General features: G+C 42.6%; 1 protein-coding gene across 2 annotated transcripts in view; it reads left to right on the top strand.

Annotated features, from left to right (window-relative positions):
• The first annotated feature begins 13,171 nt into the window (after window positions 1-13,171).
• The window catches only part of LOC139550053 (kinesin-associated protein 3-like), a 73,091-nt gene continuing 71,498 nt past the window's right edge, over window positions 13,172-14,764 (top strand). For both annotated transcript variants that reach the window (XM_071360637.1, XM_071360636.1), the window contains exons 1-2: window positions 13,172-13,314; window positions 13,743-13,874. In XM_071360637.1, coding sequence (XP_071216738.1) covers window positions 13,283-13,314; window positions 13,743-13,874 — 164 coding nt within the window. In that variant the 5' untranslated portion in view covers window positions 13,172-13,282. The remainder of the gene's footprint in view (window positions 13,315-13,742; window positions 13,875-14,764) is intronic.

Below are 14,764 nucleotides of genomic sequence, written 5' to 3'. Positions count from 1 at the left end.
GGTGCACGCTAGGTCTGCTCAGCGGGGGCGACGTCTTTACGTCCTGATGTTAAGTGTTGTCTGTGTAAACAGCTTGGTTGCTAGGGAACCTTATTGTCAGATCTTATCTATTATTGGACTGCTGGTGGTGCACTGGTTCCCCAGGGCCTTGTGTGGTGCGATCCAAGCCGAGGATCAGAGCTCGTTTCTGGGCTGCCTCAACACATCACTCCCTCCCCTGCTCTCCCTCCCTCCCTCTCCACCTCTCACCCTGAGATCTCTTAAAAACCCTTTAATAATGAACATCTGGAGTATATTAGTGTAATATTGCCATCCGCCAGGCTACTCTGAGTCGGCTCCCGCCCAGTATTTGATCCCCTCTTCTCTTCTCTTTCTCCCCAGGCCTGAAATAGTCCGTATGAACTGTAGTTGGCTGTAGATTATTAATCATGGTCATTATACATAGTTTACATTTGGCTTTTCAGATGTCAGTTATGATATTTATGAAATGCGTGAAGTGGATCAAGCCTCTAACCATTTCAGACCTCACTGGCCATAAACATAGAAATAAATCCGTGCTAATTCTATGGACGCAACACCCCAAGAGGCTTAAGTCCTGTACCGCCTCTTTATCAGTGCAGGATTTCTGACCAGCAGGGACAGAGCAGCTGCCTGTAGAAGGGTTAGCCTGGGATACTAGTTACAGAGAAAAACCTTATTTCATATGATGACCAGGAACAATTCTTGGCCACATGACCAGGAACAACTCTGGGCCATATGACCAGGAACAACTCTGGGCCACATGACCAGGAACATCTCTGGGCCACATGAGATGACCAGGAATATCTCTGGGCCACATGAGATGACCAGGAATAACTCTGGGCCACATGATATGACCAGGAATAACTCTGGGCCACATGATATGACCAGGAACAACTCTGGGCCACATGATATGACCAGGAACAACTCTGGGCCACATGGTATGACCAGGAACAACTCTGGGCCATATGACCAGGAACATCTCTGGGTCATATGACCAGGAACAACTCTGGGCCACATGATATGACCAGGAACAACTCTGGGCCACATGAACAGGAACAACTCTGGGCCACATGATATGACCAGGAACAACTCTAGGCCATATGACCAGGAACAACTCTGGGCCACATGATATGACCAGGAACAACTCTGGGCCACATGATATGACCAGGAACAACTCTGGGCCACATGATATGACCAGGAATAACTCTGGGCCACATGACCAGGAACAACTCTGGGCCACATGACCAGGAACAACTCTGGGCCACATGATATGACCAGGAACAACTCTGGGCCACATGACCAGGAACAACTCTGGGCCACATGATATGACCAGGAATAACTCTGGGCCACATGACCAGGAACAACTCTGGGCCACATGACCAGGAACAACTCTGGGCCACATGATATGACCAGGAACAACTCTGGGCCACATGAACAGGAACAACTCTGGGCCACATGGTATGACCAGGAACAACTCTGGGCCATATGACCAGGAACAACTCTGGGCCACATGATATGACCAGGAACTCTGGGCCAAGAGTTCATTGTAATGACTAGAATGGAATAAATGAAATGGAGTCCAACATGTGGTTTCCATATATTTGATGTGTTTGATACCATTCAATGTATTCCATTCCAGCCATTACAATGAGCCATCCTCCTAAAGCTTCTCCCACCAGCCTCCTCTGTTTGTAAAACAAAGAGATGTCAGTAAGCAGCTCGCTCCAGTCAAAACAGAGGGCGATGATGATGAGGATGCTACAGCTTCTCCCGCATGCCTTCTCTGATAACAAACCTTTTTTCCCTGGCTGAAATATACACAGTACCAGTCCAAAGGTAGGACTCACCTTCTCATTCCAGGGTTCCTCTTTATTTTGTAGAATAATAGTGAAGACATCAAAACTGGAGTCAACATGGGTCAGCATCCCATATGGAATCATGTAGTAACCAAAAAAAGTGTTTAACAAATCAAAATATATTTTATATTTGAGATTCTTCAAAGTAGCTACCCTTTGCCTAGATGACAACTTTGGTTTCTCTTGGCATTTTCTCAACCAACTTCGTGAGGTAGTCACCTGGAATGCATTTCAATTAAAAGGTGTGCCTTGTTAAAAGTTAATTTGTGGAATTTCTTTCCTTCTTTATTATCAGTTGTGTTGTGACAAGGTAGGGGTTGTATACAGAAGATAGCCCTATTTGGTAAAATACCAAGTCCATATTATGGCAAGAACAGCTCAAAAGCAAAGAGAAATGACAGTCCATCATTACTTTAAGACATGAAGGTCAGTCAATCCCGAAAAAACCAAGAGCTTTGAAAATTTCTTCAAGTGCAGTCGCAAAAACCATCAAGTGCTACGATGAAACTGGCTCTCGTGAGGAACGCCACAGGAAAGAAGACCCAGAGTTACCTCTGCTGCAGAGGATAAGTTCATTAGAGATACCAGCCTCAGAAATTGCAGCCCAAATAAATGCTTCACAGGAAACTGCGTGAATCAGGCCTTCATGGTCAAATTGCTGCAAAGAAACCACTACTAAAGGACACCAATAATAAGAAGAGACTTGCTTGGGCCAAGAAACACGAGCAATGGACATTAGACTGATGAGTCCAAATTTTAGATTTTTGGTTCCAACCGCCATGTCTTTGTGAGACGCAGAGTAAGTGAACGGATGATCTCCACATGTGTGGTTCTCACCGTGAAGCATGGAGGAGGAGGTGTGACGGTGTGGGGGCGCTTTATAAATCTGTGATTTATTTAGAATTCAAGGCACACTTATTAACCAGCATGGCTACCACAGCATTCTGCAGCAATACGCTATCCCATCTGGTTTGCGCTTAGTGGGACTATCATTTGTATTTTCAACAGGACAATGACCCCAAACACACCTCCAGGCTGTGTAACGGCTATTTGACCAATAAGGAGAGTGATGGAGTGTTGCATCAGATGACCTGGCCTCCACAATCACCCGACCTCAACCCAATTGAGATGGTTTGGGATGAGTTGAACCGCAGAGTGAAGGAAAAGCAGCCTGCAACTCCTTCAAGACTGTTAGAAAAGAATTCCTCATGACGCTGGTTGAGAGAATGCCTAGAGTGTGCAAAGCTGTCATCAAGGCAAAGGGTGGCTACTTTGAAGAATTTAAAATCTAAAATATATTTAGATTTGTTTAACACTTTTTTGGTTACTACATGATTCCATATGTGTTATTTCATAGTTTTGATGTCTTCACTATTATGCTACATTGTAGAATATAGTCAAAATAAAGAAAAACCCTTGAATGAGGTTTGTCCTACATTTTGACTGGTACTTTATCCCTTCCTGCATTCATTATAAGGGTTGCCACAAATGATATGCAGCTGTCTGGACCACTATTGGAGATCTGGTCAAAATTGAGTTCCCCTTGTCTCTCTCTCTCTCTCTGTCTCTCTGTCTCTCTGTCTCTCTCTCTCTCCCTCTCTCTCTCTCTGTCTCTCTCTGTCTCTCTCTGTCTCTCTCCCGCTCTCTGTCTCTCTCTCTCGCTCTCTGTCTCTCTCTCTCTCTCTCTCTCTCTCTCTCTCTCTCTCTCTCTCTCTCTCTCTCTCTCTCTCTCTCTCGTCAAGGTCGGAGATACCTTAGCATGTCATACACAGGAAGTAGAACCCACACGACTCCATAAATCATGACGATTGTCTCCATAATGATAATTGGTCTTTGGGAGACAAAGTTCTTCCTTCCTCAACATTCAGGGACAATCAATCACTAGGAAAATGGCCGACTACCAGCGATCAGACGTTGATTCAGAAAAATAACACTTTTGACAGTGTTATAGATTTAACTCTGTTGCAGTGTTCCCTATTCAACTCTTAAAGTGTTAAATGTAGACTATTGTCAGTGAACATATGAGTCCCACTGAACTGGTGTTTAAAAATAACACTTTTGACAGTGTTATAGATTTAACTCTGTTGCAGTGTTCCCCATTCAACTCTTAAAGTGTTAAATGTAGACTATTGTCAGTGAACATATGAGTCCCACTGAACTGGTGTTTAAAAATAACACTTTTGACAGTGTTATAGATTTAACTCTGTTGCAGTGTTCCCCATTCAACTCTTAAAGTGTTAAATGTAGACTATTGTCAGTGAACATATGAGTCCCACTGAACTGGTGTTTAAAAATAACACTTTTGACAGTGTTATAGATTTAACTCTGTTGCAGTGTTCCCCATTCAACTCTTAAAGTGTTAAATGTAGACTATTGTCAGTGAACATATGAGTCCCACTGAACTGGTGTTTAAAATAACACTTTTGACAGTGTTATAGATTTAACTCTGTTGCAGTGTTCCCCATTCAACTCTTAAAGTGTTAAATGTAGACTATTGTCAGTGAACATATGAGTCCCACTGAACTGGTGTTTAAAAAATAACACTTTTGACAGTGTTATAGATTTAACTCTGTTGCAGTGTTCCCCATTCAACTCTTAAAGTGTTAAATGTAGACTATTGTCAGTGAACATATGAGTCCCACTGAACTGGTGTTTAAAAATAACACTTTTGACAGTGTTATAGATTTAACTCTGTTGCAGTGTTCCCCATTCAACTCTTAAAGTGTTAAATGTAGACTATTGTCAGTGAACATATGAGTCCCACTGAACTGGTGTTTAAAATAACACTTTTGACAGTGTTATAGATTTAACTCTGTTGCAGTGTTCCCCATTCAACTCTTAAAGTGTTAAATGTAGACTATTGTCAGTGAACATATGAGTCCCACTGAACTGGTGTTTAAAAATAACACTTTTGACAGTGTTATAGATTTAACTCTGTTGCAGTGTTCCCCATTCAACTCTTAAAGTGTTAAATGTAGACTATTGTCAGTGAACATATGAGTCCCACTGAACTGGTGTTTAAAAATAACACTTTTGACAGTGTTATAGATTTAACTCTGTTGCAGTGTTCCCCATTCAACTCGTAAAGTGTTAAATGTAGACTATTGTCAGTGAACATATGAGTCCCACTGAACTGGTGTTTAAAAATAACACTTTTGACAGTGTTATAGATTTAACTCTGTTGCAGTGTTCCCCATTCAACTCTTAAAGTGTTCATATTAACTTGACGGTGGTGTTTGCGTACTCTCTACTGTAGAGCAATACTCAACACCTACAGTGTAAAATATAACACTGATTGAGAGTAAACTGGACTCACTTTACTTAGTGCTGACGTTGGTACACTTTCTCAGTGTAAGAACTGAACCGTAAATACCTTTTAGGCTGTTTTCTAACACTGTATGGTGTAAAAGCCTAATTTGCATATTTCCCTTGGTGCCTTTTCTTTTGGAGAGAAATGTAGAGTCCACCCATGACTGTATTTGTTAGTGACATGGTTATTACATTCTTTCATTTTAAAGGCCTAAAGGCTTTCACCAAGTGAGTACTTAGGCGAATGCTATGATTAAAATTAAACTATATGACAGTACATATATCATAAGGCTTTACTTTGATGGCCTAGTTATACCATAACACAGTGGTGTTAGGAAACTCCTGGTTTACAGGCCACATCAGGCTTGCAAGTCACATTATGCTGGCTTGAAGTGATGTGTAATTCCTATTGGAATCCAGCCAGAGTTAGGATATCCAACATTTTAAATTTTTATTCACCCACAACCTGCATTCAGAATGACTGTCAGGGTTTGGAGAGTTGGGAAGAAGGCTACCTAAACAATTTAAACGGAACAACCATTTCAGTAACGGGTGTAATAAATATAACTAACTGTTTGGATTAGTTTATTTAAAAAAAGTATGTTATTTATCTTTGTGAAGCAAAAGATTAACCAATCAATGCAAAAACACATCTTAAAAACAATCCTAAAAAATCAACCTGCAGTAGAGCATGCTGGGAAATATGATAATGATATCGACCAGCTTCAATACATAACGACCAGCTTCAATACATAACGACCAGCTTCAATACATAACGACCAGCTTCAATACATAACGACCAGTTTCAATACATAACGACCAGTTTCAATACATAACGACCAGTTTCAATACATAACGACCAGCTTCAATACATAACGACCAGCTTCAATACATAACGACCAGCTTCAATACATAACGACCAGTTTCAATACATAACGACCAGCTTCAATACATAACGACCAGCTTCAATACATAACGACCAGCTTCAACACATAACGACCAGTTTCAATACATAACGACCAGCTTCAATACATAACGACCAGCTTCAATACATAACGACCAGCTTCAATACATAACGACCAGTTTCAATACATAACGACCAGTTTCAATACATAACGACCAGTTTCAATACATAACGACCAGCTTCAATACATAACGACCAGCTTCAATACATAACGACCAGCTTCAATACATAACGACCAGTTTCAATACATAACGACCAGCTTCAATACATAACGACCAGCTTCAATACATAACGACCAGCTTCAACACATAACGACCAGTTTCAATACATAACGACCAGCTTCAATACATAACGACCAGCTTCAATACATAACGACCAGCTTCAATACATAACGACCAGCTTCAATACATAACGGCCAGCTTCAATACATAACGGCCAGTTTCAATACATAACGGCCAGTTTCAATACATAACGACCAGCTTCAATACATAACGACCAGCTTCAATACATAACGACCAGTTTCAATACATAACGGCCAGCTTCAATACATAACGGCCAGCTTCAATACATAACGACCAGTTTCAATACATAACGACCAGCTTCAACACATAACGACCAGCTTCAACACATAACGACCAGCTTCAATACATAACGACCAGCTTCAATACATAACGACTAGCTTCAATACATAACGATGCTGTTCTTCCTGGGGCTCAGGCAGGTTTCTCTATCTGCAGTTTGAGATGTTTCATATTTTCCAGCGTGTGTAGGGTGTGTGTGTGTTTGCGTGCGTGTGTGTGTGTGTGTGTGTGTGTGCATAGCATGTGCAGGACATTTACTGTTGGCGTCAGGATCTGGGCCGGTCTGAGGGGAGCCACTTTGAAGTGTTTGTGGTAGCGCCACATCTGTTGGAAATATGTGAGTACTATGAGGAGGGAAGAGGAGGGGCAGTGTTGTGTGTCTGTTAGAGAGAGAGAGAGAGGGAGAGGGAGGGAGAGAGAGGGAGAGAGGGCGAGAGAGAGAGAGAGAGGGCGAGACAGAGAGAGAGAGAGGGAGGGAGAGGGAGAGAGGGCGAGAGAGAAAGGGAGAGAGAAGGAGAGGGGGAGAGAGAGGGAGAGAGAGGGAGAGGGGGAGAGAGAGAGAGAGAGAGAGGGAGAGGGGGAGAGAGAGAGAGACAGAGAGACAGAGAGACAGAGAGAGACTGTGGGGGGAGAGGTGCAGAGTTTTGTCTTTCTCCACATCCTGTGACAATGAACAACATCATTTTTTATTCAATTTAAGGGCTTTATTTACATGGGAAACATATGGTTACATTGCCAAAGCAAGTGGAATAGATAATCTTGACTCTTTTAGGATGATAAAAACGTTTCCTAACTTAGTATGTGGATTTGCAACACCCTTTCACTCAAATCCTCTCCCTCTGCCCTTCTCAATGCATGAATCTAGCTGATGCTCAACATTACAACCAAACCTCAGGAGAGAGAGAGAGTGTGTGTGTGTGTGTCCATAGACCTTAGCAGAGAGAATGTATGTGTGTGTGTGTGTGTGTCCATAGACCTCAGCAGAGAGTGTGTGTGTGTGTGTCCATAGACCTTAGCAGAGAGAATGTGTGTGTGTGTGTGTGTGTCCATAGACCTCAGCAGAGAGAATGTGTGTGTGTGTGTGTGTGTGTGTCCATAGACCTCAGCAGAGAGAATGTGTGTGTGTGTGTGTGTGTCCATAGACCTTAGCAGAGAGAATGTGTGTGTGTGTGTGTGTGTGTCCATAGACCTCAGCAGAGAGAATGTGTGTGTGTGTGTGTGTGTCCATAGACCTTAGCAGAGAGAATGTGTGTGTGTGTGTGTGTGTCCATAGACCTTAGCAGAGAGAATGTATGTGTGTGTGTGTGTGTGTCCATAGACCTCAGCAGACAGTGTGTGTGTGTGTGTGTCCATAAACCTTAGCAGAGAGAATGTGTGTGTGTGTGTCCATAGACCTCAGCAGAGAGAGAGAGAGTGTGTGTGTGTGTGTGTGTGTGTGTGTCCATAAACCTCAACAGAGAGAATATGTGTGTGTGTCCATAAACCTCAGCAGAGAGAGTGTGTGTGTGTGTGTGTGTCCATAGACCTCAGCAGTGTGTGTGTGTGTGTGTGTGTGTGTGTGTGTGTGTGTGTGTGTGTGTGTGTGTGTGTGTGTGTGTGTGTGTGTGTGTGTGTGTGTGTGTGTGTGTGTGTGTGTGTGTGTGTGTGTGTATAAACCTCAGCAGAGAGAGAGTGTGTGTGTGTGTGTGTCTATAAACCTCAGCGGAGAGAGTGTGTGTGTGTCTATAAACCTCCTAGCTCATCACCAAGCTGAGGATCCTGGGACACCTCCCTCTGTAACTGGATCCTGGACTTCCTGACGGGTCGCCCCCAGGTGGTAAGAGTAGGTAGCAACACCTCCGCCATGCTGATCCTCAACACGGAGGCCAAGCAGGGGTGTGTGCTTAGTCTCCTCCTGTACTCCCTGTCTCCCACGACCGTGTGGCCACACATGACTCCAACACCATCATCAAGTGTGCTGATGACACGCCGGTGGTAGGCCTGATTACCGACGGCAATGAGACAGACTAAGAGACGATGTCAGAGACTTTTAGCAGTGTGGTACCATGACAACGACCTCTCCCCCGAGGTCAGTCAGACCAAGGAGGTGATCGGGGACTACAGGAGAAAGAGGGGAGATCACGCTCCCATCCACATCGACGTGGCTGTGGTGGAGTAGGTGATCGTGGACTACACGTTGATCTGGTACTTCCTGTATATAGCTCCACATTGATCTGGTACTTCCTGTATATAGCTCCACATTGATCTGGTACTCACTGTATATAGCTCCACATTGATCTGGTATTGGTACTTCCTGTATATAGCTCCACATTGATCTGGTACTCCCTGTATATAGCTCCACATTGATCTGGTACTCCCTGTATATAGCTCCACATTGATCTGGTACTGGTACTTCCTGTATATAGCTCCACATTGATCTGGTACTTCCTGTATGTAGCTCCAGATTGAGCTGGTACTCCCTGTATATAGCTCCACATTGATCTGGTACTGGTACTTCCTGTATATAGCTCCACATTGATCTGGTACTCCCTGTATATAGCTCCACATTGATCTGGTACTGGTACTTCCTGTATATAGCTCCACATTGATCTGGTACTCCCTGTATATAGATCCACATTGAGCTGGTACTGGTACTCCCTGTATATAGCTCCACATTGATCTGGTACTGGTACTCCCTGTATATAGCTCCACATTGATCTGGTACTCCCTGTATATAGCTCCACATTGATCTGGTACTGGTACTTCCTGTATATAGCTCCACATTGATCTGGTACTTCCTGTATATAGCTCCACATTGATCTGGTACTTCCTGTATATAGCTCCACATTGATCTGGTACAGGTACTCCCTGTATATAGCTCCACATTGATCTGGTACTGGTACTTCCTGTATATAGCTCCACATTGATCTGGTACTGGTACTCCCTGTATATATCCAGACCCATATGAGTCATTGTCAGGTCTCGTATTATGACTCTGCTTCGCTATATCACATTTGACATTGTCTGTAAGCTTGAGTTAATGATGATGAAAGACCTGTGTGTTGTCCTTGTTAATGCAGACAGAGAAGAGCTCAAACTTCTGAATCATAGCCTCAATTTTGTCCCGCACATTGAATATAGTTGCGGAGAGTCCCTGTAATCCTAGATTCAGATCATTCAGGTGAGAAACAACATCACCCAGATGGTTATAAGGTACAGGTGAGAGGGTTAGGGTTATAAGGTACAGGTGAGAGGGTTAGTGTTATATGGTACAGGTGAGAGGGTTAGTGTTATAAGGTACAGGTGAGAGGGTTAGGGTTATAAGGTACAGGTGAGAGGGTTAGGGTTATAAGGTACAGGTGAGAGGGTTAGTGTTATACGGTACAGGTGAGAGGGTTAGGGTTATATGGTACAGGTGAGAGGGTTAGGGTTATAAGGTACAGGTGAGAGGGTTAGTGTTATAAGGTACAGGTGAGAGGGTTAGTGTTATAAGGTACAGGTGAGAGGGTTATGGTTATAAGGTACAGGTGAGAGGGTTAGGGTTATAAGGTACAGGTGAGAGGGTTAGTGTTATAAGGTACAGGTGAGAGGGTTAGTGTTATAAGGTACAGGTGAGAGGGTTAGGGTTATAAGGTACAGGTGAGAGGGTTATGGTTATAAAGTACAGGTGAGAGGGTTAGTGTTATAAGGTACAGGTGAGAGGGTTAGTGTTATAAGGTACAGGTGAGAGGGTTAGTGTTATAAGGTACAGGTGAGAGGGTTAGGGTTATAAGGTACAGGTGAGAGGGTTATGGTTATAAAGTACAGGTGAGAGGGTTAGTGTTATAAGGTACAGGTGAGAGGGTTAGTGTTATAAGGTACAGGTGAGAGGGTTAGTGTTATAAGGTACAGGTGAGAGGGTTAGTGTTATAAGGTACAGGTGAGAGGGTTAGTGTTATATGGTACAGGTGAGAGGGTTAGTGTTATAAGGTACAGGTGAGAGGGTTATGGTTATAAGGTACAGGTGAGAGGGTTAGTGTTATAAGGTACAGGTGAGAGGGTTAGTGTTATAAGGTACAGGTGAGAGGGTTAGTGTTATAAGGTACAGGTAAGAGGGTTAGTGTTATAAGGTACAGGTGAGAGGGTTAGTGTTATAAGGTACAGGTGAGAGGGTTAGTGTTATAAGGTACAGGTGAGAGGGTTAGGGTTATATGGTACAGGTGAGAGGGTTAGGGTTATAAGGTACAGGTGAGAGGGTTAGTGTTATAAGGTACAGGTGAGAGGGTTAGTGTTATAAGGTACAGGTGAGAGGGTTAGGGTTAGGGTTATAAGGTACAGGTGAGGAGGTTATGGTTATAAGGTACAGGTGAGAGGGTTAGGGTTATAAGGTACAGGTGAGAGGGTTAGTGTTATAAGGTACAGGTGAGAGGGTTAGTGTTATAAGGTACAGGTGAGAGGGTTAGTGTTATGATGTACAGGTGAGAGGGTTAGTGTTATAAGGTACAGGTGAGGAGGTTATGGTTATAAGGTACAGGTGAGAGGGTTAGGGTTATAAGATACAGGTGAGAGGGTTAGGGTTATAAGGTACAGGTGAGAGGGTTAGTGTTATAAGGTACAGGTGAGAGGGTTAGTGTTATAAGGTACAGGTGAGGAGGTTATGGTTATAAGGTACAGGTGAGAGGGTTAGGGTTATAAGGTACAGGTGAGAGGGTTAGTGTTATAAGGTACAGGTGAGAGGGTTAGTGTTATAAGGTACAGGTGAGGAGGTTATGGTTATAAGGTACAGGTGAGAGGGTTAGGGTTATATGGTACAGGTGAGAGGGTTAGTGTTATAAGGTACAGGTGAGAGGGTTAGGGTTATAAGGTACAGGTGAGAGGGTTAGCGTTATAAGGTACAGGTGAGAGGGTTAGTGTTATAAGGTACAGGTGAGAGGGTTATGGTTATAAAGTACAGGTGAGAGGGTTAGGGTTATAAGGTACAGGTGAGAGGGTTAGTGTTATAAGGTACAGGTGAGAGGGTTAGTGTTATAAGGTACAGGTGAGGAGGTTATGGTTATAAGGTACAGGTGAGAGGGTTAGGGTTATAAGGTACAGGTGAGAGGGTTAGTGTTATAAGGTACAGGTGAGAGGGTTAGTGTTATAAGGTACAGGTGAGGAGGTTATGGTTATAAGGTACAGGTGAGAGGGTTAGGGTTATATGGTACAGGTGAGAGGGTTAGTGTTATAAGGTACAGGTGAGAGGGTTATGGTTATAAGGTACAGGTGAGAGGGTTAGGGTTATAAGGTACAGGTGAGAGGGTTAGTGTTATAAGGTACAGGTGAGAGGGTTATGGTTATAAAGTACAGGTGAGAGGGTTAGGGTTATAAGGTACAGGTGAGAGGGTTAGTGTTATAAGGTACAGGTGAGAGGGTTAGGGTTATAAGGTACAGGTGAGAGGGTTAGGGTTATAAGGTACAGGTGAGAGGGTTATGGTTATAAAGTACAGGTGAGAGGGTTAGGGTTATAAGGTACAGGTGAGAGGGTTATGGTTATAAGGTACAGGTGAGAGGGTTTGAGAGGGTTATGGTTATAAAGTACAGGTGAGAGGGTTAGGGTTATAAGGTACAGGTGAGAGGGTTAGTGTTATAAGGTACAGGTGAGAGGGTTCGTGTTATAAGGTACAGGTGAGAGGGTTAGTGTTATAAGGTACAGGTGAGAGGGTTAGTGTTATAAGGTACAGGTGAGGAGGTTATGGTTATAAGGTACAGGTGAGGAGGTTATGGTTATAAGGTACAGGTGAGAGGGTTAGGGTTATATGGTACAGGTGAGAGGGTTAGTGTTATAAGGTACAGGTGAGAGGGTTATGGTTATAAGGTACAGGTGAGAGGGTTAGGGTTATAAGGTACAGGTGAGAGGGTTAGTGTTATAAGGTACAGGTGAGAGGGTTAGTGTTATAAAGTACAGGTGAGGAGGTTATGGTTATAAGGTACAGGTGAGAGGGTTAGTGTTATAAGGTACAGGTGAGAGGGTTATGGTTATAAAGTACAGGTGAGAGGGTTAGTGTTATAAGGTACAGGTGAGAGGGTTATGGTTATAAAGTACAGGTGAGAGGGTTAGTGTTATAAGGTACAGGTGAGAGGGTTATGCTTATAAGGTACAGGTGAGAGGGTTATGGTTATAAAGTACAGGTGAGAGGGTTAGTGTTATAAGGTACAGGTGAGAGGGTTAGTGTTATAAGGTACAGGTGAGAGGGTTAGTGTTATAAAGTACAGGTGAGAGGGTTAGTGTTATAAGGTACAGGTGAGAGGGTTAGTGTTTAGTTACAATGTGAGACCATAAAACTGCTCATTATTACCATGCTTCACTATCAAACCACCCATGGAATGAACTGTTTATTCTTAATTTTGCTGCGCCACTGTGTCTTGCCTGTAGAGAGCGCACAAGAACATTAAGGTATCAAACCAGCCCTTTTCCTCTTTGCAACACAATGCATTCTGGGAAAGAGAGTTCATTCTAATAACACCGCCACTTGGTGTCAACGTTTTCCTGGTCAGTGATTTTCGCTGTGATTCTATTTGAAAAGGCATCTTTGGTTTCATATAAAGAGCATAAGATGCAGTCGGAGGATGCACGCTATCTGAAACGGTAAAGATGAAGCTGTCATTTCGTCCATCTGTTCTGTATCTCGCTGGGAATGTAAACAATAATGTAAAGCCTTATCATGCTAGCAGCATACCACCTAGCTAGTTAATTGGCATGCTAATCGTATAGCTAGCTAGCCTACAGTAGCCTACTTATTTTGTTACTTAAAGATAAAGATAAAATGTTACATGTAGACATTGTGTTGTTCTTAATTAATGTTGTTTTGTATCTGCCCGGATGCGGCAACGTCAACAACAGCTGTGATAGAGAACAAATCTCAGTCCATCCCATCAATGGGCGTGGACAATAATTAGCCTCGCTAGCTAGCTGTCATATTTATGCATTGCAGTCAAATGCGGTCAAGTTAGTTGATTCCAAAGTACATTTTAAAATGAACTAAAATATATTATTCTTCCTTATGATGACCGCAGGAAAGTGAAGGGTGGTAGCCTGGACGTGCACCCTACAGAGAAAGCCCTGGTTGTTCAGTATGAGGTGGAGGCGACCATCCTTGGAGAGACCGGAGACGAGATGCTGGGAGACCGCAAGAAGTGTCAGAAGATGTAAATATGGGTTCAGCACAGTCAACAAACGGTGTAAATTATATGTGGTGTTTTGTTCTGAAATCACAGTCTGTGATTTATATAGTCTGGCCCTGCCACCTTCTTTGGTAAACTGAGAGATGTTGCTGGGGATTTGTAGCTAGTCTAATTATATTCTATTCCCCTCTATTGTATTCTATTCTCCTCTATTCTATTCTCCCCTGTTCTATTCTATTCTCCTCTATTCTATTCTCCTCTATTATATTCTCCCCTGTTCTATTCCCCTCTATTCTCCCCTGTTCTATTCTATTCTCCTCTATTCTATTCTCCCCTGTTCTATTCTCCTCTATTCTATTCTCCCCTGTTCTATTCTCCTCTATTCTATTCTCCTCTATTTCTATTCTCCTCTATTCTATTCTCCCCTATTTCTATTCTCCTCTATTCTATTCTATTCTATTCTCCTCTATTCTATTCTCAACTGTTCTATTCTCCTCTATTCTATTCTCCCCTGTTCTATTCTATTCTCCTCTATTTCTATTCTCCTCTATTCTATTCTCCCCTATTTCTATTCTCCTCTATTCTATTCTCCTCTATTCTATTCTATTCTCCTCTATTCTATTCTCCTCTATTCTATTCTTCTCTATTCTATTCTCCCCTATTCTATTCTATTCTCCTCTATTCTATTCTCCTCTATTCTATTCTCAACTGTTCTATTCTCCTATATTCTATTCTCCTCTGTTATTGTCTATTCTCCCCTATTCTATTCTCCTCTATTCTATTCTCCTCTATTCTATTCTCCTCTATTCTATTCTCCTCTATTCTATTCTATTCTCCTCTATTCTATTCTCCCCTATTCTATTCTATTCTCCTCTATTCTATTCTCCCCTATTCTATTCTATTCTCCTCTATTC

The sequence above is a fragment of the Salvelinus alpinus genome, chromosome 23 (genome assembly GCF_045679555.1).
Source record: "Salvelinus alpinus chromosome 23, SLU_Salpinus.1, whole genome shotgun sequence".
Lineage (NCBI taxonomy): Eukaryota > Metazoa > Chordata > Actinopteri > Salmoniformes > Salmonidae > Salvelinus > Salvelinus alpinus.
Note: the sequence above shows the minus strand (reverse complement) of the source record. Positions and strands in the feature narration are given on the sequence as shown.